Genomic DNA, 23,744 nt, shown 5'->3' with positions numbered 1-23,744 from the left:
CTTAAAGGGAATGGGAGACGACGTTCTGATTGGTTTGATTAATGCTCTGCCCAAAAAAACCCATCACTAATTCAGAGTCTAAATAGCACCTCTTTGCGCCGGGCGCAGCACTTTGCACCCAGATTTTCTGCCGTTTAACTAGCAAAATGGATTTGGACATGCCCTAAACTGCACTTTGTACCATATTAACCAGTGGTGCTCGTCTTCAGTGAGGGAAAGGATGTGGTCCTCGGCTGCTGGACCCTCTGCAGCCCCATTTCACAATCATCTGTCCCATCAACAACTCTGTTTGACTGCATATGAAAAAATAAACTGAGGATAAGGAGGAGGAGCGCTGCTGCGTGTTCGTCCATGTGTGCAGATCTCAGTCCGTGGATCAGGTGAGACGGGTCATAAATAGTATCATCCTGACCAATAACGGTGGGATGAGAGGGTGAAATACTGTACGTCCTTAATGAGGAAAATATTAATGACATCACCTGCAGTGATCCTCAAGCAGCAGAAACCATAGGTGTATCTCTACATTAACATGCACATTTGCACACGAGGAACTTCACTGATTATTTAAAACTCCTGACTTGCCGACAGAATCAGTAAGTATTTCATGTTAATGAATGTTCTGTGTTCTTCTACACACAGAAAGGTCACACACAGTTCAGATTCATACAGTCAAACAGTTTGCAGTGAAGCAGCTGTCCTGATAAATCCTGAGATCCTGGTTAAAAATATTTATTTCAGAAGCTAAAAGTTTAATTCTTGTTTCCTTTGGAGAGTTTATAACGACAGTTTTTAGTTTTGCTGATAAATGTGCCACGATGTTTGTTGCAGTGAAATGACTGTGTGCATGGAAATGCAATAACTGAAAGCAGCCTCTCAAATCATCAAATCAGAGTGTATGAATGGTCTGAACCCGCCTGTGTAGGCACATCTAATGTATCCGTTAAATAGCAGGAAACAGACTGCACCTTTGACTTAAGACCAGTTTTTTGTCGGCCTGTGGTGCTGATGCTAATGCTAATGTATATCTACATTAGCTATTAGTTGCTACACAGAGGCAACTGGACTTGCTTGCGATTCTTCTTCTTCTGAATTGAAGAACTGAAGAAGCCTCTTGGATGAGAGACCAAATCGCTTTAAGAAACACAAGCAAGTCTGGTTACCTCCGTATAGCACAGATATACCATGACCTGGATGACTGAGAATCAGTGTCAGTGCCAGTTTGGAGTAATCCTTGAGAAATCCTGTCAGGAGCAAATAACTTTTGTGGTAGAAGATCTGGCTGTTACAGACATTTAAAGTGTTTTTTTTAGCCATAGCATCATGGTTTTTGCAACACAACCTCACACCGAGTCATTTAGGTATGAGACATAGGACTGCTAGTGACTCCCAAAACACCATGACCATTGCCCCGATCTTCATTGTACTCTTGCAGTGTGGTTGTGTTAGGGCAAGAAAATTACCTGGTTATGTTCAGGAAAACATTGTGGTTGGATTAAATTGACCACATTACTTATATAACTTCAGTTAGGAACTTACCGTTGTTATGTAAGTGACTTAACTACCTCAGTAAGATAAAATGACTCACCATTTACTTCTGGTTCCACACTGGACATGAATGTCTCCTGGGTGAGAGTAACTCGATTCGACTGTCCATCTGACCCTCCCCCTAAGCTGACCTTGGTCATTGCCTAGCAATTGGTTGGAAAAAAGGAATACCACAAGATGAACTGTATATTTATGAGTTTAAAGTTTGACATGAATTGGTTTAGTGACGATGGAGGCAGTTGGGGCAGGGGGCACTGAATTAAAACAGAGAGGAAGGTATAGTTCAACATTTTTTATGATATGTATGTATGTATGTACATATGTGACTCACGCTTAGCCATGCCTGAAATTTTACAATTGTAAGCATATAGAAGGTATTGAAAATTACTGATTACGACAAAAGCATTTGCCCCATGGAAGGGAATTTCTTTTCTCTTAGACATGTAATGCATGACAGACGAACAAAGGTTCAGGTTACGTAAATATAAGTTAATCACAGAGTACTGGCCTGGATGAGATGAAGAGGGAGAAACAAATGATTGGACAGACATGTTAGGTAGTGCACTTACAACAATGGTGGGCTGTGATGTAAGGTCTGTTCTGTCATTAACTCCAGCAGCCATAACCCCTTATGAAAATGAGCATAGGGTGATGATGTAAGCTCATCGTAGTTTATCTTTGAAAAACCTAACAAACATACACTCACAAAGAAAAAAACATCATCCTAACACTTATCATAACATCATGGTTGGTGTTAAGTGAAGTCCTCTGTCTGTCTGTCTGTCTCTCTCTCTCTCTCTCTCTATATATATATATATTACATGATCATGATGTATAAACCCCATCTGTCAACCCGTACAACTAGTCAAGATCATCCATAAGTCACCTGAAGTTATTATTCATTATAAGTTCACGTCTATATTGTTTTCTGACTGTTGATATAGTGCATCAGAAAACATTGTTTATGTTTCTGAGTGCAGTCATTAAGCATTGTAAATGCATTATGATTCATTATGTCTGCCCCCATAATGCACTAAAGATGCTGTCATCATAGAAAGTGCTAGGGACTACTTTTCAAGTTTAAAAATTAGCTTAAGTATGTTGATGTTATGCAACTGAAATTGTGTAATTACTTATTTTTCACCTTGCATAACACTTGATGTCATCCTCAGTACTCTAATCCTCACTAATCCACCCACGGGTCGACCTATTCTTTCATTAAGCCTTTTTGTTTGGTTTATAAGTACATGGTGTGCGCCTCCTCACCATCATGTAACACACAATATATTAGAAGAAACTAATCCCTTAGGGTGTCCAAAACTGTCTTATATCTCACAAATGAAATGCAGTTTTTTACCATTTCAAGATGAAAACACTGCTAAGTTATAGCCAAGAATAACCTAATTGTGTCCAGAAGTGCACAGAACAATCCAGAACAGACACTCTATGGATCAAGAGAGGCCACATACATTAACAATATGAATATAATCCATTATTGCAACGAGTTTTGCCCCGTTGGCCCTAAAGATGATGAGGTCATCAGCTGATTGATTTGGTCGGCCTGTCCATCTAACACTTCAGTCTGGAGCAAGTCATTATGACCTCCACCAGCCAGATTACTGTGAAATGTGATGTGTTTTTGTAGGCTAACCAAAGAGTCAGCATTGAAAATGCTAACTTATTCTCTGGGTTTTAGGATTTATTCCTGTAGCACTCTATAGATACCAGCATATATGATGTTACTTAGGAGCTAAGGTGCATTGTGGGTAATGTTGGCACTAGGTGTTGAAACTGTGTCTAACATTGCCCTCCAATATGATACCTCAGAACCAGAGATATCATCTTTTTTATTACGCGTATTCTTCTTCCTTTTCAAAACCTGTCGACTATATTACCCACAATGCAACTTAGCACTGACTGGCATCACTTTAGGGAATTCAGATTACTTGTAGCCTCCTCTAGAGCCACAAAGGGTTCTATACTACTGTTTCACATATACTGTACAGTAGTACACCCCAAAACCTGTAACCACACTTTAATGTGTTAAATTGTTGGAGATTGGAAGAGGCGAACTGTGACAGGGTCTGAAGTCACAAGACGTCTCTGTAAATATTCTCCATTTATTGATCCCTTCCATGAATAACAGTCGTCATTACTAAGAAACACTAAGCAGCGGGTAAACACAAGTTTTGCCAAAAAGTCTCTTTGCCGTTTTCTGCTGTGACTCAGAGTAGATGTCTAAATGCTATTAAGCCACTGACCATGTGAGCAACTGTTTGCAAGTGTTTGTGCATGACCCTCTGGGTTTTCAGTGTTTCCAAGAAAATGCTTGGCCCATCCTGTCTCATGCAATCTGGCCTTAGGAGATTTTGATTTTTATCCCCATTATGCTGCCTGGGCTTGGTGTGCCACATGGCTCTTGGCCTGTCCTGCTCTCCAGGAAAAGGGGCCAACATCTGAAACACACATTAATCGGTGAGTCACTGTGGTTTTCTAAAAGGAGTATACTTGAGCCTTTTGTCCACCTCATCAACCCTTGTTGTGCGTGAACAGTTAAGGGGTAAGCTACCGTAGCATTCACACATTCATAAGAGTGTTACCTTTCAAGCAAGCTTCGTATTGCTTTGTGTTGCTATCAGCATAATTGGTCGATTTTCTCTCCTTTGTCACTCTCCTTTTATGCTTTTCAGTAATGAGGCACTTGTCACAAGTTGTCACGAGAACTGTCATATGGATTCCTGTTTTTAATCTTTTGAATCAGAAAAAGAGAAAGGGGCTTTTGTCATCAACTCTAAAGGACCCTGACTGGGATTTTTGCTGTTCATTTAGTCACAAGGCGAGCGCACTGAGTTAGCTTTTATGTGTGGCTGAAGCTCGCAGCACACAAAATTAATATCTAATAAAAAAAAGAGGAAATCACGCAATGCTTTACACTTTTAACTCTCTTAAAAATCAAATTTTACATGATTTTTATAAAGCGAGGTGGTGAATTGCTCTGGGGTGCTCCCAAGGGCGCTTGATGGTATTGAGATCTGGGAGTTTGTGGGCCAGGTCTGCACCTTGGGCTCTGTGTGTGTCTTGGGCCATCCCTGAACGTTTTTTGTGATGTTGATTTTCTTTTCTTTTTGATTCTATGTAATACACTATTTTGCATATAGCTTATAAGAATGTGTGCTGTCTTCTAAGGGCTGGTTATACTTCTATAAATGACACTTGAATGATACAAAAAATGTATTTACTCATTCTAAAAGAGGGATGACACTGCTTGAAAGATGGCCCTTGCCTAATACTGGGCTGTTGAAATCAGTGCTACATGACCAGAGAGAAAGGGCTGTGGTACTCCTTTTGCTCAAAAAGGTAGAAAACCTACAACAACCAGAATGCACTGCACACTTTGATGGCAGAAGAGCGGGGGGCCTCTGGGTTTGGCAGGCAAAATGGAGAAAAGATGATTGTTCATTTGCATACCAACATTGCCGTGATGCAAAGCTGGCTTACTGGCTGCCAAATGCCACAGCAAAGTAAATGTCAATTGTGTGTGTAATCTGTGGTGGAAAAATGGTTGTGGAGGTTCTGAGAGGTAGAAAACATGTATCTGTGTTGATCAAAGCAATTAGTTTACCAGTTAAATAGTAAATTTTAAACTCATAATAGATATTAGTAGTGTTATAAATTGTAGTTTATTCTCTTTCCTTCTGTCTGGTGAGACTCAATAGCCACTTTCATGTAGCTGATGTTATATGATTTCTGACAGTGTTTCCTGCTTAGGAAATTTGAGTTTTCTGACAAACCTAAACTTAAGAATTTAACACTAATTTTACATTTCACCCCTTTCTCTTTTTCTCCTACCCCACTCTCTCTTTTCCATTCCGTTGTCTTGCAGTGACAGGAAAGCCATTTTTCGTTGTATCTAGTTTCTCCCACCGCTGGTTGTTCGGCTGGGAGGGTTGTCGTTTCTACGGCTGGGCTGGGTTCTTTTTTGGCTGCGGGAGCCTCATCACGATGACTGTGGTCAGTCTGGACCGGTACCTCAAGATCTGCCATCTCAGATACGGTAAGTCAGGAGCTCCTTAAACGTCATTGAAACGCCATACAGTCATTAATTTTTCACCTATACACATAAATTAGACCACTGACTGTGGAGTGAGCTTTGATTTGAGCAAAAATCAGTAACTTTCCACAATGCAGACCAAGATCCATTCCTAGAATATTATATATTATATATACACTCCATTCAAGAAAGTAACATTTAAGTCTTTTGTCTCTCTCACCACTAGTCTATCATACTTCATTCCTAGGAACATGGCTAAAGCGCCACCACGCCTTCCTGTGCCTGGCCTTTGTGTGGGCGTATGCAGGTTTCTGGGCCACCATGCCTCTGGTCGGCTGGGGGAGCTATGCCCCGGAGCCCTTCGGCACCTCCTGCACATTGGACTGGTGGCTGGCGCAGGCCTCCATCTCCGGCCAGAGCTTCGTCATGGCAATCCTGTTCTTTTGTCTGGTCCTCCCCACAGGCATCATCGTCTTTTCCTATGTCATGATCATCTTTAAGGTCAAGTCGTCCGCAAAGGAGATTTCCCACTTCGACGCCCGCATCAGAAACAGCCACAACCTTGAGATGAAACTCACAAAGGTGGGTGAGAGGTGGGAGAGAAAGAGTAAAGCTCTTTTTAGTCTTGCTCAGAGAAGAAAAATGTTAGGGACAAATCTCTGATCTGAATATTTCTTTGTATCCTCTCCCAGGTGGCAATGCTGATCTGTGCAGGCTTCTTGATTGCGTGGATCCCTTATGCAGTGGTGTCAGTGGTGTCAGCGTTTGGCGAGCCCGACTCGGTGCCCATCCCCGTGTCTGTCATTCCCACGTTGCTTGCCAAGTCCGCAGCCATGTACAACCCCATCATCTACCAGGTCTTGGACCTGAAAAATTCCTGTGCCAAATACTCCTGTTTTAAGGCCCTGAAGGAGCGCAGGCACTTCAGAAAGTCGAGGTAAGACAGAGGGAGTTAATGTTAAGAGTCTGTATTCCTGTGAAACTGTTGACGCATAGCAGCGCTTCGAGCAGACCACTGTTGGCACCAGCCGTTTCTTTAATGCTTCAAAACCATTGACTGATGCACCACTTGTGTGGCTACCAGCTGAGCAGATCCATCAACATATTCATTATAACCTGACTAAACTGATGTTACTGACTGCTCAGACTGTGTTTATTTCATAATTTCTCCATGGTTACGTAGTTAAACTGTTTCGTTATACATCTTATTTAAGTGTTTATTGTTAATATTTTTCGGACTTTGTTGTGCTGTAGAGCCTGAGTTGGCACACATTGTTTTATTTGAAAACTGACTGGATGCACTATGCTGTTCCGCTGTAAGACTTCCTGTCGGGCTCAATCTGCTCTGTGCTGTCCGCTCCCATCAAAAATAGACTAGGTGCGTATTCTCCGCGGAGCAGACACTGGATTGAACACTGGGTTGATGAAATATGCCGTGGCACAGCCAGTGGAAACACGAGCTTGGTCTAGAATGGCAATGATCAGCTCTGTCGCCCGTATCGCAGCCGTAACGCTACTGAGACGGTCCTAGTGGAATCTGGGGGTTACTCAGTTTCTGTGGTATATTTATGAGACCTATTTGCTTCTACGGTACCTGCCCTTTCGCACTCATGATGTACATAAGACTGTTTTTAATGGTGTGCTGTGCCACTTGTTGTGTATGTACTTTCGTTGTGATTTGGGAGAAGCCAAAGGCAAATTGGCAATAAAGTCAGTCCATCTAACACACTATGAACCGTTTTAGAAGCCCAACTTTCAAAAAAGTTGTGGAGCAGTGTAAAATATCAATAAAACATGATAACTTGGTACAGTCACTCACATGTAGGCTGGGACAGTGAGCCCGAGCGCAGGCCGAGGGCTCCCAGGGTGGTGCCGGTGAAGACTCACGGTTTACGCGGGAGGCTGGCTCAAGCAGTAGAGGTTGTGAGGGGTGGCAGGGGTGCGGGAGGCTGGGTGGTTGAGGAGCTGGTTCACAGGTATGGTCTGGTCACACACTGGAGCTGGCAACAATAATCTGGCACCTTGCAGAGGGATGGTCTGGGTAAAAGAGCAGGTGCTGATTACACTGAATGCGCTGCAGGTGTGTGGACCGGCACAGCTCCGACCAGCAGCAAAGCCACGCCCAGCCTCACCAGAGTCCAATCATAACACAACTGGCAGAAAGCAAAGAATACATATGTAGTGATTAGCAGAATACAATGAATATGAAGCAAGTACAAAGTACAATGAAGAAGACTACATGACATAACTAGAATATAGAATATGACACAACTTACCAGAACAATGGATGTAAACCCACTAACCCAAATACGAGGAATATGAGCAATTAGCCTTGAGCAATGAATGTAATAATTAGCAGAATACAATGAATTGCTGAAATGACAGACTACAGTGAATAAACGCAATTAACTGTACAGAATGTGATGAATGTGTATTATTTATTATTTACCAGCAATCTAATATGCCCAATGTCAGCAAAGACTGTAATGTTGCTGGAAATGATCCTAATGGAATAATATATGGAGAAGTTGATACCAACAAAGCGTATTAAACATTTAACAAAAACTCTAATCATTGTATGACAAAAACTGTCGAAAAAATGATGCAGCAGCGATCTAAAATGTACAGATAGTCCTTGGGCCAAAAAGTGTCTTTTAAAAACAATGACTACATTGAGAAGTAATTAAGTATAGAAAGTGGAAAATTAATATGAAAGCATAAAAATAAGAAATGTAGAAATGTGAAAAGGAATATTATAATACAGTTTTAGAGGATAAGAAAAACAGCAACGGGGGAAATAAAGAGTGCATTATTAGAAACTCAAGTTACCCTCTGTACTCAACTGAAAATGATAAGGCCATAAATAATATGAAGGATGTGGTTAAAGGGGCTGATAATTTTAGATCAAAATCGCAAGGAGCAATCAACAGAGGGGGAGTCTGTTGATGTTTTTGGGGATAGAAGTCCAAGATTGTTCTTCGAGCAGTAGAAGAAAAGGAAATTATCAGTATCATAAGTACGTGTAATACAAAATGTGTACTGGCTGGAGTGAAATTGATATGATGATAGTAAAGAACATCACTGATATTGTAAAGCCACTAACTTACATTTGTAAACATCCTTCCTAAAGGGTAAATTTCCAATGAAATGAAGAAAGGATGTAACTTTACTAATTACAGGCCTGCGTCTTTACTATCCCAGTTTTCTAAGGCTGGAAAAACTCATCATTGAGAGGTTACACAATTTCATTGACAAGCCATTGACAGTTGAATTGTTGACTTGCTGTCAGTATGGATTTGGACCAAACAGATCAACATCTATGTTGTCCAAGTTTAGTTAATAGAATGAATAACTAAAGAAATATGCAGCAGCATTTATAGATCTTTACCCTTGATCATGATAAATTACTCATTAAAATAGAAATGAATGGTATTATAGGGATGTGCTGAATTAGTTGAAAAGCTATAAATAGACAACAATTTGTAAAGATAGGTGAGTTTAAATCAGTTTTAATCATTAGTTTCTCTGCAGGGACAGAGGCTAAATCTTCATTGCACACAACGAAATCCTCACAGGACTTATCATTTCATTTTTTCTGTTCCTTTCAACCCAAGATCATTCTAAAGGCCTTCAGCACTAGTTTTCAGGCTTTTATCTTCTTTTTTTATTGGCTGCTTGGAGTGTCTGTGAGGATGGCGATCACTTCCTTCTTTCTTGCCTTGGCAACACTTGTCTGTTGTCCAGCCTCTGAATGCAGGAGTGGGCTCAGAGGAGTTGACGCAGGCAGTGTTCGGTTTCAGCCTTTCACTTACAAAAGGCAAGGTCATTTTCACTTAAGTTTTCTGAATTATAGAGCGTAATGCCTGTGACAAGGCTTTGCTAACAATGCCAGGAGGTCACACATACAGTAGTCACATTGATGCCTGAGTGGGTAGCTGTGGTCGTTGGGTTAGTCATTCAAATAAAATAAAATAAAATAAAATCAATTCTATTTATATAGCCAAACAAAATCACAATCACATTGCCTCAGTGGGCTTTACAGTCTGTACAGTAAACAACATCCTCTGTCCTTAGACCCTCGAGTCGACTGAAGAAAAACTTGCCATAATTGAAAAAAAATAAAGAAGAGGAGGGATCAACAAAACAGAACAGAACAACAAAATCACAGTTTACAAGTTGGATTGACACAATATCTGATACAAATGATATAATATATGTAAAGTGTGAGGATCCAGGAGACGACTGAGCAGCCTGAAGCATCACCAAGTGGTGCCCGAGCCACACAACCTCCTCTCCACCGTGGTGACCTGGAAGAGGTCAGGACACACAAGATAATTAGCCGTAGAAAAAGAAAACATCAGAGTGAAGAGGCATCACATTTTACAATGTGAATTCTAATACCATAGGGAAGAGACTCATTAGCCCTTTTCACACAGAGACGCCGCATTATCTCCACAGCGGAGGTTCGCCAATTCTCCACCTCTGTTTGTTCCCACAGAACTAAGCAGCTCAATTGATACAGCACGGCGGCGCTTTTTTTCCTTACCAAAGACACAACCAGTTACTACATTACTGTTGTTTGGTCCACACCATCATTGGTGAACACCATCAGACCGACACGGCCCCGCTCCGCGCCGCCGGCTTATCCATTCACACAGGTTCGGTAAGCCAATACTGCACCTCTGATACTACCTCCGGAGGTGCATCAGAGGTGCAGCGAAATTTCACCCCCCGCCGCATCAGAAACTTTCACACAGAGGAGGATGCGGAGGATTGGCGCAGGATCCCTGCACTCAAAGGGCAGTGTGAATGGGGCTAGTGTTCTGGGACCTTATTTTCCTCTGAGAACAGCTTGTTTATTCACTTATGGACAAAAGTTTGTATCATTACCTCATTAATATTGTAAATATTAAAATTCTGAGTTTGGATTTCTTCTCCAAAACTACATAGTGCTCCTTTTCATTCCAAAAGTCATAATATGTTTTACAATATGAAGAATGTATCCCCACGCTTTATTTTGAAAGTCTTACCAGATGTTTTAGTGCTAACTTGACTGTGGAGTCTTTCACATGCAAAACTGACACTAGAGGGACAGGTAGAGCATCATAGATAATCTTAAGGCCACTGACAAAGCTGCTGTAGTTGACAAGTTGGGAGTGAGAACATGTTGTAAAACTGTATGGATTTACTTTACCACTGCTGGTAAAAACCAACAATTGCAGTCCCTTGAGCTAAACTGGATGAACAAACTTGGTTGACATATTATGTGATCATATGTTGTCAAAGAAAAAGGGAAAATGCAAAGCCAGGAGGATTTGTTCCTCTGTCGTCTTAGCAGTTTCTATAAGTGGTTATATTGGAACGCCTGACCGGCCTCGTCGGCCTCAGGTCATTATGATGTGCAGTGGCAGAGAAGGAATATCCATCACATCCCGTCAGCATGTTGTTTTGATGGTTTGAGGAACATGGACATAATATTGCTCTTACATTACAACTAAATGTCCATTTAATTGTGACGTTGATGCAATCATGTCAGATGCAGCTGCTGAAATCAGTCCCACTGCCCTGGAATATATTACCCTAAAATGGCTGATCTTAGAAGTTTGTCTTTTACATTTTACACATAATTTATACACACATTTCCCAAAGAAGCACTTAAGACCAAGTGCACTTGCATGCACTCCATAATGTCAGCTGTCTGTGGCGCTGAAGAGAATGCATAATACATATTTATAGTTATTGCAGTAACTTTGCATATTTAACTGTCTTTAAGCTGTGCTATGTATTGAAGATACAGTCGTCACAAGGTATAGGTGTTGTAAAGGACACAAAGACATGCCTTTTACCAGAGACTAATAACAGAATAAATCATGCCACTGGGTGAAGTTTAAGGTAAGCAAACTGTAGCGGCATCTTCGCATCAAATTAGGTGACACTAGTCAGCGGGAGTCTGACCTTCGATGCGTGTCCACAAACCAAAAAGCCATTGCTTCTGTCTCAGTTATTTCTTTTATTTCATACGATTCTTTACATCTCAAAATGTTTTTAACTCACGATCAAAAGGTGTGGCGTGACGCTCCCGCTGAGTCTGAACAAAAAGCAATCAGATAACACCTGTACTTCACTCTCTGGCTGCGTCCGCCGTCCCCTTTATCCCCGCCCATAAGCGCTTCAGAAACTGAATGAAATGAAGTGGCCCATACAACCCGGCCCCTAATTATAAGGCAGGGGGACTTATAATTAACTTATAATTATAATTAACTTAAGCAGAGCATCATCACTGTTATGACACCTTTAGCAATATTTTCTAACTACTTACTATATTTTCTAACCCATGCTATCTTTTTCATCTTTACAGTTCATACATGTACATAACATAATTTAGCAATACAGAAATATACTTGATCCTTGAACTTCTGGGTCTTTGCTGCAAAAAGAAAATAGTCTTTTCTGGGGCAGCGATCCGCCTACACCCCTTTGTAAATGTCAATCAGTCGTCAGTCATTAGTTATTAGTCAGGTGTCAGTCTCACAGACAAGGCAGAGCTTGTCGATGGGCCTTTCGAGGGTGCTGCTCCTAGTCTTGACCTGCACTCGACGAACAAGACCTCTGGTGTCCAACGTAGTCTGCACCACTCTGCCAAGCAGCCACGAATTTCTTGGCGAGTTTTCATCCATTATCATGACAACATCTCCTGGCTTGAGGTTCCTTTTCATCCTGTTCCACTTTTGGCGCTCTTGAAGGCTTGGGAGATACTCTTTTGTCCATCTTCTCCAAAATAAGTCGGCCAGATACTGGGCTTGCTTCCACCGCCTTCGGGAGTAACAATCACGCTGACTGAAGAGGCCAGGGGGAAGCAATGGCTTTTTCTTAAGTAGTAACAAGTGATTTGGCGTTAGTGCCCCTACGTCACCCGGATCATCGGATGTAGTGGTTATGGGCCTATCATTAACAATTGCTTCCACTTCACAAAGCAGAGTCTGTAGGCACTCGTCGTCCATAGTTTGTTCTCCCAGCACTGACTTCAATATTCTCTTCACCACCCTTACTTGCCTCTCCCATATTCCACCAAAGTGTGGTCCAGCCGGTGGGTTAAAGAGCCACTGTATTCCTTTTTTTGCCAGAGTGTTTTTGATCTTGGCTTGATTCATTTCTCTTATAGCAGCTTTGAGTTCTCTCTCGGCCCCAACTAGGTTCGTCCCATTATCGGATCGGATGAGATCCACCTGTCCTCTCCTACACATGAAGCGCCGGATCGCATGTATGCATGAGCTTGTGTCCAGGCTGTGAGCAACTTCGATGTGCAGTGCACGAGTTGTTAAGCAGGTAAACAATACACCGTACCTTTTAATGATGGTGCGACCTCTTTTGACCTCTATGGGCCCAAAGTAGTCCATCCCTACGTGTGTGAAGGGGGGTTTGTCAGGAATCAGCTGATCTACAGGCAAGTCTGCCATTTTCTGCTCCTGACCTCTTGCATGACATTTTCTGCAAACGACACAACGAAATATAACTTTTCTTACTGCTGCGTTTGCTGCGGGTATCCAGTAATGCTGTCGCAGGCGAGAAAACATAAAGTTCCTGCCAGAGTGTCCAGTTGTTTCATGTATGTCTTGCAATAACAGGTTAGTAGCATGGAGACCTTTCGGCATTATTATGGGATGTTTTGAGCTTTCAGGCAGGGCGGAATTATGCAATCGTCCACCAACTCTGAGCAGGCCATCCTGAAGACAAGGATCCAATCTATAGATCTGGCTGCTTCTTTTTGGCGCTTGTTTTCCTTTTTCCAGAGCTGAGATTTCTGATTGGAAGCTGCGACGCTGACAGTACCGCACAACTGCTACCTCTGCTCTGCTCAATTCTTCCACAGCCAGCGGCCCTTGGAAGCGGGAAACAGAATTTACCGTTTTTCATCCTTTGTGTGCCTTTGAAATTAGATAGTCTCTTATTCTCAGTATCCAGGCTATGGCCCGTTTTAAGCGCCACCAGCTAGAATAGTAGTCTATTAATTTTTCCACTGGACACAAGCCTACAGCGACTGCAGAGAACGCCAAGATTGTCTTCCTCACCTCTGGATCATCCTCATCAAGATTCAGGCATTGAGGCTTATCCACAGCTCCCACATCTGCGCTCTGTAAGAAGGCAGGCCCTTGCAGCCATGTTTGGTTGGCTAAGAACTGCTCCACTGTGAGTCCCCGTGAGGCACAATCAGCTGGGTTGTCAGAGGTGTTTACAAAGTTCCACTGCTCCACATTTGTGGCCTCCTTAATGATGGTGATTCTATTGGCCACAAAGGTTTTCAGCCTCAATGCTTCATTTGTGATGTAATTTAGCACAGCTGTGCTATCTGTCCAAAAAGCTGAGGCTTGGAGGTCCCACTGGAGCTCCCTTTTCATCACCTTATCCATGTTTACAGCCATCGCCGCTGCAGTAAGCTCTAAGCGTGGGATGGTGGTTTGTTTTAGCGGGGCTACTCTAGCCTTACCCATCATAAAGGCACAATGAACATGGCCGCTCTTATTTGTCAGCTTCAGGTATGACACCGTCCCATAGCCACTCTCACTGGCATCTGAAAAGTGATTGAGCTGGGCTGTGGTAATCGGACCAAAATCCCTTGGCTTGATGCACCTCGCTATTTGGAAGTCGGCTATCTGGGGCAATTGGTTCACCCAGTTTCCCCAGTCATGCAAAAGGTGTTGAGGGATTTCTTCATCCCAGGTGATTTTTTCCTTGCACAGCCTTTGCAAAATGGATTTGGCAGGGAGTATGACAGGGGCAAGAAACCCAAGAGGGTCGTATATGGAGCTGACCGTAGAAAGAACTGGTCTTCTTGTGTTTGGCTTCTCTTTCATGGATACTCTGAATCTGAAAGAGTCTGAGTTTTCACACAACACACCCAAAGCTCTTTCTATGGGAAGAGCGTCTTTAATAAGGTCCAATGCTTTCACCTCTTTTGCTCTGTCATTCTCCGGCACCGACTTCAAAAGTGCACGACTGTTACTCGTCCGTCTAGACAGTTTGAAGCCTCCGGCGGCGCATAGTGTTGTGAGGTCTTTCCTTAATGCTATGGCAGCCTTCTCACTGCTAACTGACTTTAAGCAGTCGTCAACATAAAAGTTTCTCATTATTGTTTCCACAGCTTCTGGTGATGACCTTGTCCTGTTGTCCTCCGCGGTTTTGCGCAAGGCAAAGTTCGCACAGCTGGCAGATGAGGTGGCCCCGAAAAGATGAACTACTACCTTGTGCTCAGCCATCTCTTGTGACAGGTCTCTGTCTGGCCACCAGAAAAAGCGCAGAAGGTCAGTGGCCTTCTCCGGGACCCTCACCTGGTGGTACATGGCCTCTATGTCGGCCATCATGGCCACGCTTTCTACTCTGAAGCGAGTCAGCACACCTATGAGTGTGTTGGTCAAATCTGGGCCTTGGAGCAGCCTTTGGTTGAGAGACATCCCCTGATAACTGGCTGCGCAGTCAAACGCGACACAAAGCTTTTTCTTTCGTGGATGGTATACACCATGGTGTGGTATATACCAAGCTGTGTCAACCTGCCCCTTTAGCTGCGTTTCAGGGAGCTTGACTGCATATCCTTTATTCAACATGTCTGCCAGGCAGTTAGAATACTCTCTATGAAAGTCAGGGTTCCTGCTGAGCCTTTTCTTGAGGGTGAGTGCACGCTGGATTGCTGTGTCTCGATTGTTTGGCATCTTTATCTCTGAGTCTTTCATTGGTAGCTCAATGTAATAGTGTCCCTCCTTGAATTCCACAGACTTTGAAACGGATTCCATGAACCTTTTGTCTTCGATCGACATTTCCAGTTTTTCACCACGACTGTGTTCTGGAAAGTCTATGCTGTGCTGCTGCAACAGCATCTTTTCTATGTTTTCCACTGCTATCCGGTTAACTGTGACAGCCTGCTGTTCATCTTTCCACATGTACCCTGATTGGTCCATTAACTGTCCATCCCAGGATTGTTTTGACATCATATGGTCCCCTGTGTCGACTGTGGATCACTCTCCAGGGCTCAAAAACCTCAGGAGTGTCATTGCCAATCAGGAGTCCTACATCGGCATCGATGTGCAGTAATTTCACATCTCTACTGTAAGACCACTTGTTAATGTCCTTTTGTTGAGGGATGTTTTTCTTTCCAACTGGAATCCTTTTTTACGAGTTACGTATTTGTCCTCATTGATCCCACAAACTTCCAAGTTTCTTACAAGACAGCCCTTTACATGCTTGGTTGAGTTCATGGTGCTTAAAACTATCTCTGTTCCTTTACCATGCAGGTTAAGCTGTTTGACCAGTGCATCAGTGCAAAAGGTTCCGGAGCTCCCCGGATCAATGAATGCATAGGTCTCCACAATCTTTGTCCCCAGTTTTGCTTTGACACACACTGGAAGAATTGCCAGGATGCAGCTGTCTCCGGCCCCAGTAGCAAGAGACGCCTCCTCATCCAGACCCACGAGGGCACTTGAAATTGTTTGTTTGCACTCAGTGTATTCAGTTTGACAGCTTGTGTTAGTTTGCTTTGTAACATTTCCATTTTTATGAATGTGCAATAAGCGTGGGTGTTTTTGTGCGCACACCTGACATGTCATTCTTCTGCTGCAATGTTTGCCGAGATGCCCCTTCAACAGACAGCCGAAACATTAGCCATTCTTTCGTAAAAAGTCCAGTTTCTCTTTGTGTGATTTTTTCTAGGATTTGGTGACAGGATTTGTGTGATTTTTCCTGCAATACAGACATGGCCTGGTGAGGGCAGCGTTGTTACATGATGTGGTGGGTCTGTTGCTTGTATTGACAGCTTCACTGTACAATGACACGCTGGTGGCAAAACTACTGCCTCTTGGATTTTCTTTCCTTGACATTTTTACAGCAACGGGTATTTTTCTTTCCTTTCCTTCACCTGGCGTTCCATGCAGGTAGCCAAAGAGGGGGTCATTTGCTATTCTTGCCTCTTTGTCCACAAAGGTTACCAAATCCACAAATCTTACCCGACTTTGCTTTCGCTCAGTGATGTCAAAGGCCACGGCTCTCCATCTTTCTCTCATTTTATACGGGAGTTTTGCAATCACCACTCTCATATTGGCTGGGTTTTCCAGTTCCTCCATATAGTCAACATCTCCCAAAGCATTCATGCAGATCACGAGAAAAAGGGAAAAACTGTGGAGGCTTTTGGCATCCTCAGATTTAATCTGCGGCCAGTCTAACAGTTTGCCAACCAACGCTGTTGCAATCTTGAGGGGGTTTCCATAGCGGTCCTCCAGTAGGCGTACAGCTTCTCTATAACCCCGGCCAGAGGGCATATGTTGGCAACTTTTCACCAGGTCATGTGGCTCCCCTTTAGTAAACTGCTCCAAAAAGAAGAGTTTATCTGCATTGTTATCAGTTTTTGAGTCGATAACATGTTCAAATGCCTTCAAAAAAGACCTGAAATCCAGCGGGTTACCACAAAACACGGGCACATCACGATGAGGTAAACAAGTTGACTGTTGTTGTTTGACAAGCAATTCTGTTATATCCGTCTGTGTCTTTATAACATCATATAATTCATTGTCATGATTTATTGTTCGTTGATGACCAGCATTAGGCTCATGCATTGTGATTGTCTCATATGGCCCTTTAACCTTGGGTTTGGCTCCCAGTGATGAGACTGGAGGCTGCATGAGTTATGTGGGGGGATTGTCACCTTTTGCACATCAACACCCTTTTGAACATGTGAAACAAGTGCTTCATCAAGATATTCATTCATCCCATCAATTGCTTCAGAAACACCATATTCTTCATACACTTTAATCTTTGCATTAGACACCGCCAGGGCCGTTTGAATCCTTAGCTCCTCCTTTTCAGCCGCAAGCTGTGCCTCCTTTAATGCCAGTGCTTGCTTTTGTCTCAATGCGGCTGCCTTTGCCACCAAGGCTGCTCTCCTTGTTTCCTCTTTCATGCGCGCGGAGGCTGCCGATGATGCGCTAGAGCGCGCACTGTGTGACGTTGATGATCTTTGTTTTGACACATTTGACACACTGTCCAGCTGAGATAACTCATCCTCCCCAGCAGCAGCGAGGTCATTACGGAGTTTTGCCTCGGCATCTTTGCACCACAATGATACTCTTTGGATGAATTCTTCAGACTTCTTTAACTTTGGCTGAAACCATTGCTCCTGGTCGGTGCGCAGCTCCTCTGCATCTAAACGTTGTTGAACGGATTGGTTAAGCTCTTTGAACGTCTCAAACACAGCGTTGAAATCCTTCACCTTTATTTTTATGTCTCGATAATCCGCTTCTTTTCCCAAAAGATCCTCAATCTGATTTGATTTTAAGGTGAGCTGCCTTAACTTTGTCCTCCTTGCACCGATGTCATGATACAACTTATCGTCCTCGCCTCTTTCCGCGAGGCCAGTATCACCGTCGTTTTCATTCGTTATGTTCCACAGTCAAGTCATGTATTTAATTCATTGCAGAGGCAGAAATCACGGCTTTCACTCTTATTGCACGTTTGATCCAATGGATTTCAATTCAATGCGACAGTCAATCTTCACGTTACCTTTTGATTTATTGTAGCGGCACCTTCGCATCAAATTAGGTGACACTAGTCAGCGGGAGTCCGACCTTCGATGCGTGTCCACAAACCAAAAAGTCATTGCTTCTGTCTCAGTTATTTCTTTTATGTCATATGATTCTTTACATCTCAAAATGTTTTTAACTCACGATCAAAAGGTGTGGCGTGACGCTCCCGCTGAGTCTGAACAAAAAGCAATCAATACAATCAGATAACACCTGTACTTCACTCTCTGGCTGCGTCCGCCGTCCCCATTATCCCCGCCCATAAGCGCTTCAGAAACTGAATGAAATGAAGTGGCCCATACCACGAAAATGCAAAGCCAGGAGGATTTGTTCCTCTGTCGTCTTAGCAGTTTCTATAAGTGGTTATATTGGAACGCCTGACCGGCCTCTTCGGCCTCAGGTCATTATGATGTGCAGTGGCAGAGAAGGAATATCCATCACATCCCGTCAGCATGTTGTTTTGATGGTTTGAGGAACATGGACATAATATTGCTCTTACATTACAACTAAATGTCCATTTAATTGTGACGTTGATGCAATCATGTCAGATGCAGCTGCTGAAATCAGTCCCACTGCCCTGGAATATATTACCCTTACACATAATTTATACACACATTTCCCAAAGAAGCACTTAAGACCAAGTGCACTTGCATGCACTCCATAATGTCAGCTTTCTGTGGCGCTGAAGAGGATGCATAATACAGTACATATTTATAGTTGAAGATACAGCCGTCACAAGGTATAGGTGTTGTAAAGGACACAAAGACATGCCTTTTACCAGAGACTAATAACAGAATAAATCATGCCACTGGGTGAAGTTTAAGGTAAGCAAACTCTGATTCGGTTACATGCTGGCATTCCGACATCCCAAAATTCCGACATACCGCCATTCCGACATGTCACCACTCCGACATACCGCTATTCTGACCTGCGAACGTTCCGCCATTCCGACAAAGTTTCGACCCGGCATTCCGACAAGGTTAATACTAACCCAACCCATAACCCTAACCCTAACCTTAACCCTTTTAAAAGATGTGTCGCCTTAGGAGGAAAAATTTGTCGGAATGGTGGGACGTTTAATTAAAGGTTTAAGTGTGAATGGCGGTTGCCCCCCCTCTGATTCACAGTAGATACTACTGGAGTATGTTATTCTGTTAGCTCATATAAAACCTAAAATGACGTAGTGCCAGTTACTGAAGTTTCATCAACATTTAACTCATCGAATACCTAACCTTAACTCTGCCCTGCTGTTTTGATGTTTGATGTTTGATACAGTACATAAATGTACTGTAGGTGATAGTACTTCGGCACTTTGATTAAAGCTGGGGTTGGTCAGATTGGAGAAACCAGCAACTACACTTCCTGACTACACCAGCTGCCTTTAGCTCTCGCTAGCTGGCTGAGAGATGTGTGTGAATGACTAGTTTGCTACATTCAACAAGCTCTTTTCCCTGTTTAAGTCTCATAAATCCATAAATCAACAACTTTGTGAAAAGGCACAATCACAGAAGCTCAAGCAAAGTCAGCTCAGTCAGAAGAGGCATCCCAGTTCCTGTGTCCTGTGATCACAGCACATCATTGAATTTGCTCACCATTTCCAACTTAATCTTGTATAACATTATAATGAATGTAAACAAAGAACACATCTATCGTTGGTACTCACCCCTGTCAAACTAGCATGTTAGTACCGGGAAATTTGAACTGCATTTTCTCTGCCATTCTTGTGGAAGACTCCCCAGAGTGCTCACAGAGGCAGAAGGTGTACGAAGGTAGACAGGCAAGAGGGCCGGCCAATCATTTCATATGGGTTTAATGAAATACTTGGATGGCTTAATTAGAGCCCTGCAACAGCCACAGATTGCAGATTTTTTTATTTAGTTGTCAGAGCATTTGATTGTTTGATTGCTGTCGGGATGTGAGAGATTTTTTTACAAAAAAATAACAAACCAATACTTTACGTTTAAGTGTTCTAGCTTGAGGTATTTTTTATGCAGGACCTTAAGTTGTAACAGAGTTTTTCCATTAATGTATCAGTGCTTTTACACAGAGGTCCAGTTTGTGAGAAAGTAGATTTCAGTCTCATTCTCAATTGTCTGGCTGAAAGCCCAGCTGTACGAGTGCCCTCTATTTCCTTGCCGACATTTAATGTGTCCAAAGTGTACGTTTTATGGACATGAGCCCAAACTTAATGTGATAATGTCATGCCAGTGTGTGTGGATCATAATGTGTGAGGATTTTTTATATGTTCTGACGAGATGAATTAAAATTGCTTCACTATTAAACAGTTACTTATTTTTTTGAAATGTGGCTAAATGTACATTTATGTGTTTTTAAGTGTTAAACACAGACATTTCTTACTGATGTCTTTTTCTCCTCCCTCGCAGGTTCTACACCATATCTGGCTCGTTAAGGGACACTCCACCGGCCAAAGAAGCTCATATCGAGATGTGAGAAAAGACACTTTAGACTGTGTGAACTTCTTACCTCTTCTACTTGGACAGTTTGCCTTGTTCCCTGCCCTCTGTGCCCTACACCTATCCGATCACACACTGCCTGTCACCTGCTCTGACATCATCATTCGCTCACCTCTGCTGCTGGTGGTTGCAGAGTCTCGCTGCTTGTACTTGCACCCACGCTGGATCTCCGTGTGCTCCCGCAGCTCTCCATCTCCTCTTCCTTGGAAACACATCTTTCCCAGCAAGGTTTTCCTTAATGTGTGGAGTTGCCTTGTCTTTACAGTGGTTATAACATACAAGTGACATGTTGTGTGAGCGTCTCGACTTTGTTGTTTTTCAGTATTACAGACACACCTTCTGTCACTGCTATGAAAGAGACAACACACATCGACCTGACACCAGCTGACTGCTTACAGTGATGTTCTCATAATACAGCTCCACTCAGGTTTGAAACAGTGGGAGGATTCCAACCAAAGTCACGTGACAACTGGAGCTATAGTGTTAAATTGCTACACAATGTTCAGATATTGAATTTATTTTCAACAATGTTTCTAAAATAGAAAACAATCATCCTGATGTGAGCCGTGTCCAATCAGGCGTGAGTGTAACGTTCAAGCTCAAAGTTGTATTTTTACTGTTTGTACAGGCTGTTGTCTTTTGTACTCCTACACCTGTGGCTTGTATAGATATGTTTCAGGATGCACTGATTCACTCCAGCTTATGTTCTCATCAGCTGTTAAACTGCACTCAAGGAGACTTCATGTGACTATAATGAGTGAGACTTAAACGTTGCATTTACAGGGTGTTGACATTTTTTACAGCATTTATCAGAAACTAATGAGGTTGAAGTTCAAAAGAAAACACACACACAGGATAATTGCACTTTACTTGCGAAAACCATTCAATATGCATTTATAACAGTTTTGTGTGACACACATATATACATATAGTGGATTCACATGTTCATTAAAAGAGAAAAGTTTATGTCACTCTTTCACTAAATACCAGACCTACAGTTGTGGCCACAGGAACAATTATGATTAATTCAGGGACCATTTTGAATCTATTTATTGTTTGTTTGTTTGTTGTCTGGTTTTTGCCACAGCCAGAGATAGCAGTGTTGTTTTCATGATGCATCAAAGAAATGGAGTACCTCATACAAAAAGGCAATGCAGGCACTCCAAATATAAGGGCTTCACCCTGACAAAGACCTGCAGTAGTCGGAGCATGTTGTGTATTTTTGAAGATTTAGCCACTTAAGGCTTTTTAATATTTCCTTCCTTGTTTGTTGCATTTTCTTATATTTCATAGAGCCTGGATTGTCTTTTTGGTTGATTTACCCTGTTTTTTTCCCCATGTCCCAAGAGCACCTAACACATTTTGATCTACATTGAATTATATAGAGCAACCAGTTATCTCCTTTCCTTGTATTAATAGTTTTACATTTTAGGAAACATGCTTATTCGCTTTCTTGTCAGAAATTCCAGTTAGTCGACAGATAGAATAAATAAGCCATAAACAAGAAATAACATATTAATCGATGAGCTCCAGAGCGTCTGGGGGCTACATTTTGAACTTTGGTCAGATACTGGTAGCCACTTCCCCCAACACCCATTTTTAGGCTAACCCTTCTCTGCCTCCAGCTCCATGCATAATGGAGATAAATGAGAATGGTGTAAATGAGTCTGTTGCATGATAAAGCACTAACTTGAGTACCCCGATCTCAAGAAAGCAAATAAGCATGTTTCACAAGAAAAAGCATCTAAGAATTTGTTTTTGAACATCTACTTGGTTAAGCATTTTCCTCTGTTGTACACACCTGGGGTCGCATTCATGAAAATGTTATTTAAATTCATGTTTATTGTTCATGTATGCACATTACTGGAATGAAGATAAGCAATATTCAAAAAAAAAATTGGCTTTGCTCAATGAAAATTGTGTCTTTTCTTGCGGTCCTTCACTTCATGAATCATTAATGAGCACTAATGTGAAGCTTTTCAAAATGTCATCCACTAGGAGAAAGGAAGGAAGTTAATGAAGGGGATTGATTCTCTGTTGACATACAGGGAGGCTCATGAGTGCTCAGAGGGTTCAACAGCAGGATTAGCTGGAATGAAGTGGGTGGAGTGGGAAAAATAAGGAAAGATGGTGCCTGCAGCATCAGGGTAAATCAAAGGTCACTGCTCACATGTCTACTGTGGAGGCAAAGAGGAGTGATGGCACAGTGCCTGATAAATGAGTACAGCATTGTGCCTGATCAAATCAGCAGATAGAACAAAGAAGCTCAGGTTCATTTGTGTTAATTGTCTAATGAAATGTTCTGGTGTGATCATAATGCCTGAGATACTTCAGCAGGTGAAGTTCATGTCGAGTGAAGACCTGAGGGTATGAATCCACATTGAGCTCTATAAGTTTCTTCACTCAATATTTTTTTGATCAGATTTAGTTGTGTAATTATTCTAGACACCAACTACACACTGATTTGCAAGATTATGGTTATGACTAACATTAAGTTTGAGCGAGCACTTGATTGAAATGAGTATCCAGCACGTATAGTGTACAGATTATGTTCTCTACAAGAACGAGTAGCAAGAGCATGTGTCAATCATCCATACTCTTGATGAAGGAAAATGCTCACTGGGTAGCTGACTGAAGTTATTCATTCAGGTTTATAAAAACCTATAAGATAGAAAACATTGATCTGAAGCTCAACTCTGAGGCAAAACTATAGCGACAGCTGATCAACTTGCATCAATTTGCGCCTCGCCTACTCGGAGTACGGATATGGATACAGGTCATTCTGGTGGCTGAACATAAACAGATAAGATTAGTGGCCACTTATCCCTAGCTAACATGATATAAATGGCATAAATTGCCAGTGGAAGTTGAATATTGCAGTATTTAAGTCATGAATGCCACAGGAATTAGTCCTAGCCCTGGGAAGGAGCATTTTTGCACTTCTAGTTCCCTCGTCTCAAAGTCAGTGGGTGTTTTTAATGGACTTTTGGTTAAACGCCCAAGGTTTAGTCTGTGGTTACCCTAAGCTTTAGTTTTGCTCTAAAACACAAGATACACCAAATACCCCAGTTGTGAAATTTAAAGTGTTCTAAGTTAGTGTTCTAGTTAGCGGAG

The 23,744-nt window shown here is 42.3% G+C and overlaps 1 protein-coding gene across 1 annotated transcript in view; it reads left to right on the top strand.

Moving 5' to 3' along the window:
• opn5 (opsin 5) overlaps positions 1–23,199 on the top strand; it is a 61,148-nt gene extending 37,949 nt beyond the window's left edge. Inside the window, exons 4-7 of the mRNA XM_084377053.1 lie at positions 5,429–5,599; positions 5,844–6,178; positions 6,289–6,533; positions 20,541–23,199. Of these exons, the coding sequence (XP_084233179.1) occupies positions 5,429–5,599; positions 5,844–6,178; positions 6,289–6,533; positions 20,541–20,607 (818 nt within the window). The 3' untranslated portion in view covers positions 20,608–23,199. The remainder of the gene's footprint in view (positions 1–5,428; positions 5,600–5,843; positions 6,179–6,288; positions 6,534–20,540) is intronic.
• The last annotated feature ends 545 nt before the right edge of the window (positions 23,200–23,744 follow it).

The sequence above is a fragment of the Pagrus pagrus genome (assembly GCF_965226575.1).
Source record: "Pagrus pagrus genome assembly, chromosome: 16".
Classification (NCBI taxonomy): domain Eukaryota; kingdom Metazoa; phylum Chordata; class Actinopteri; order Spariformes; family Sparidae; genus Pagrus; species Pagrus pagrus.
Note: the sequence above shows the minus strand (reverse complement) of the source record. Positions and strands in the feature narration are given on the sequence as shown.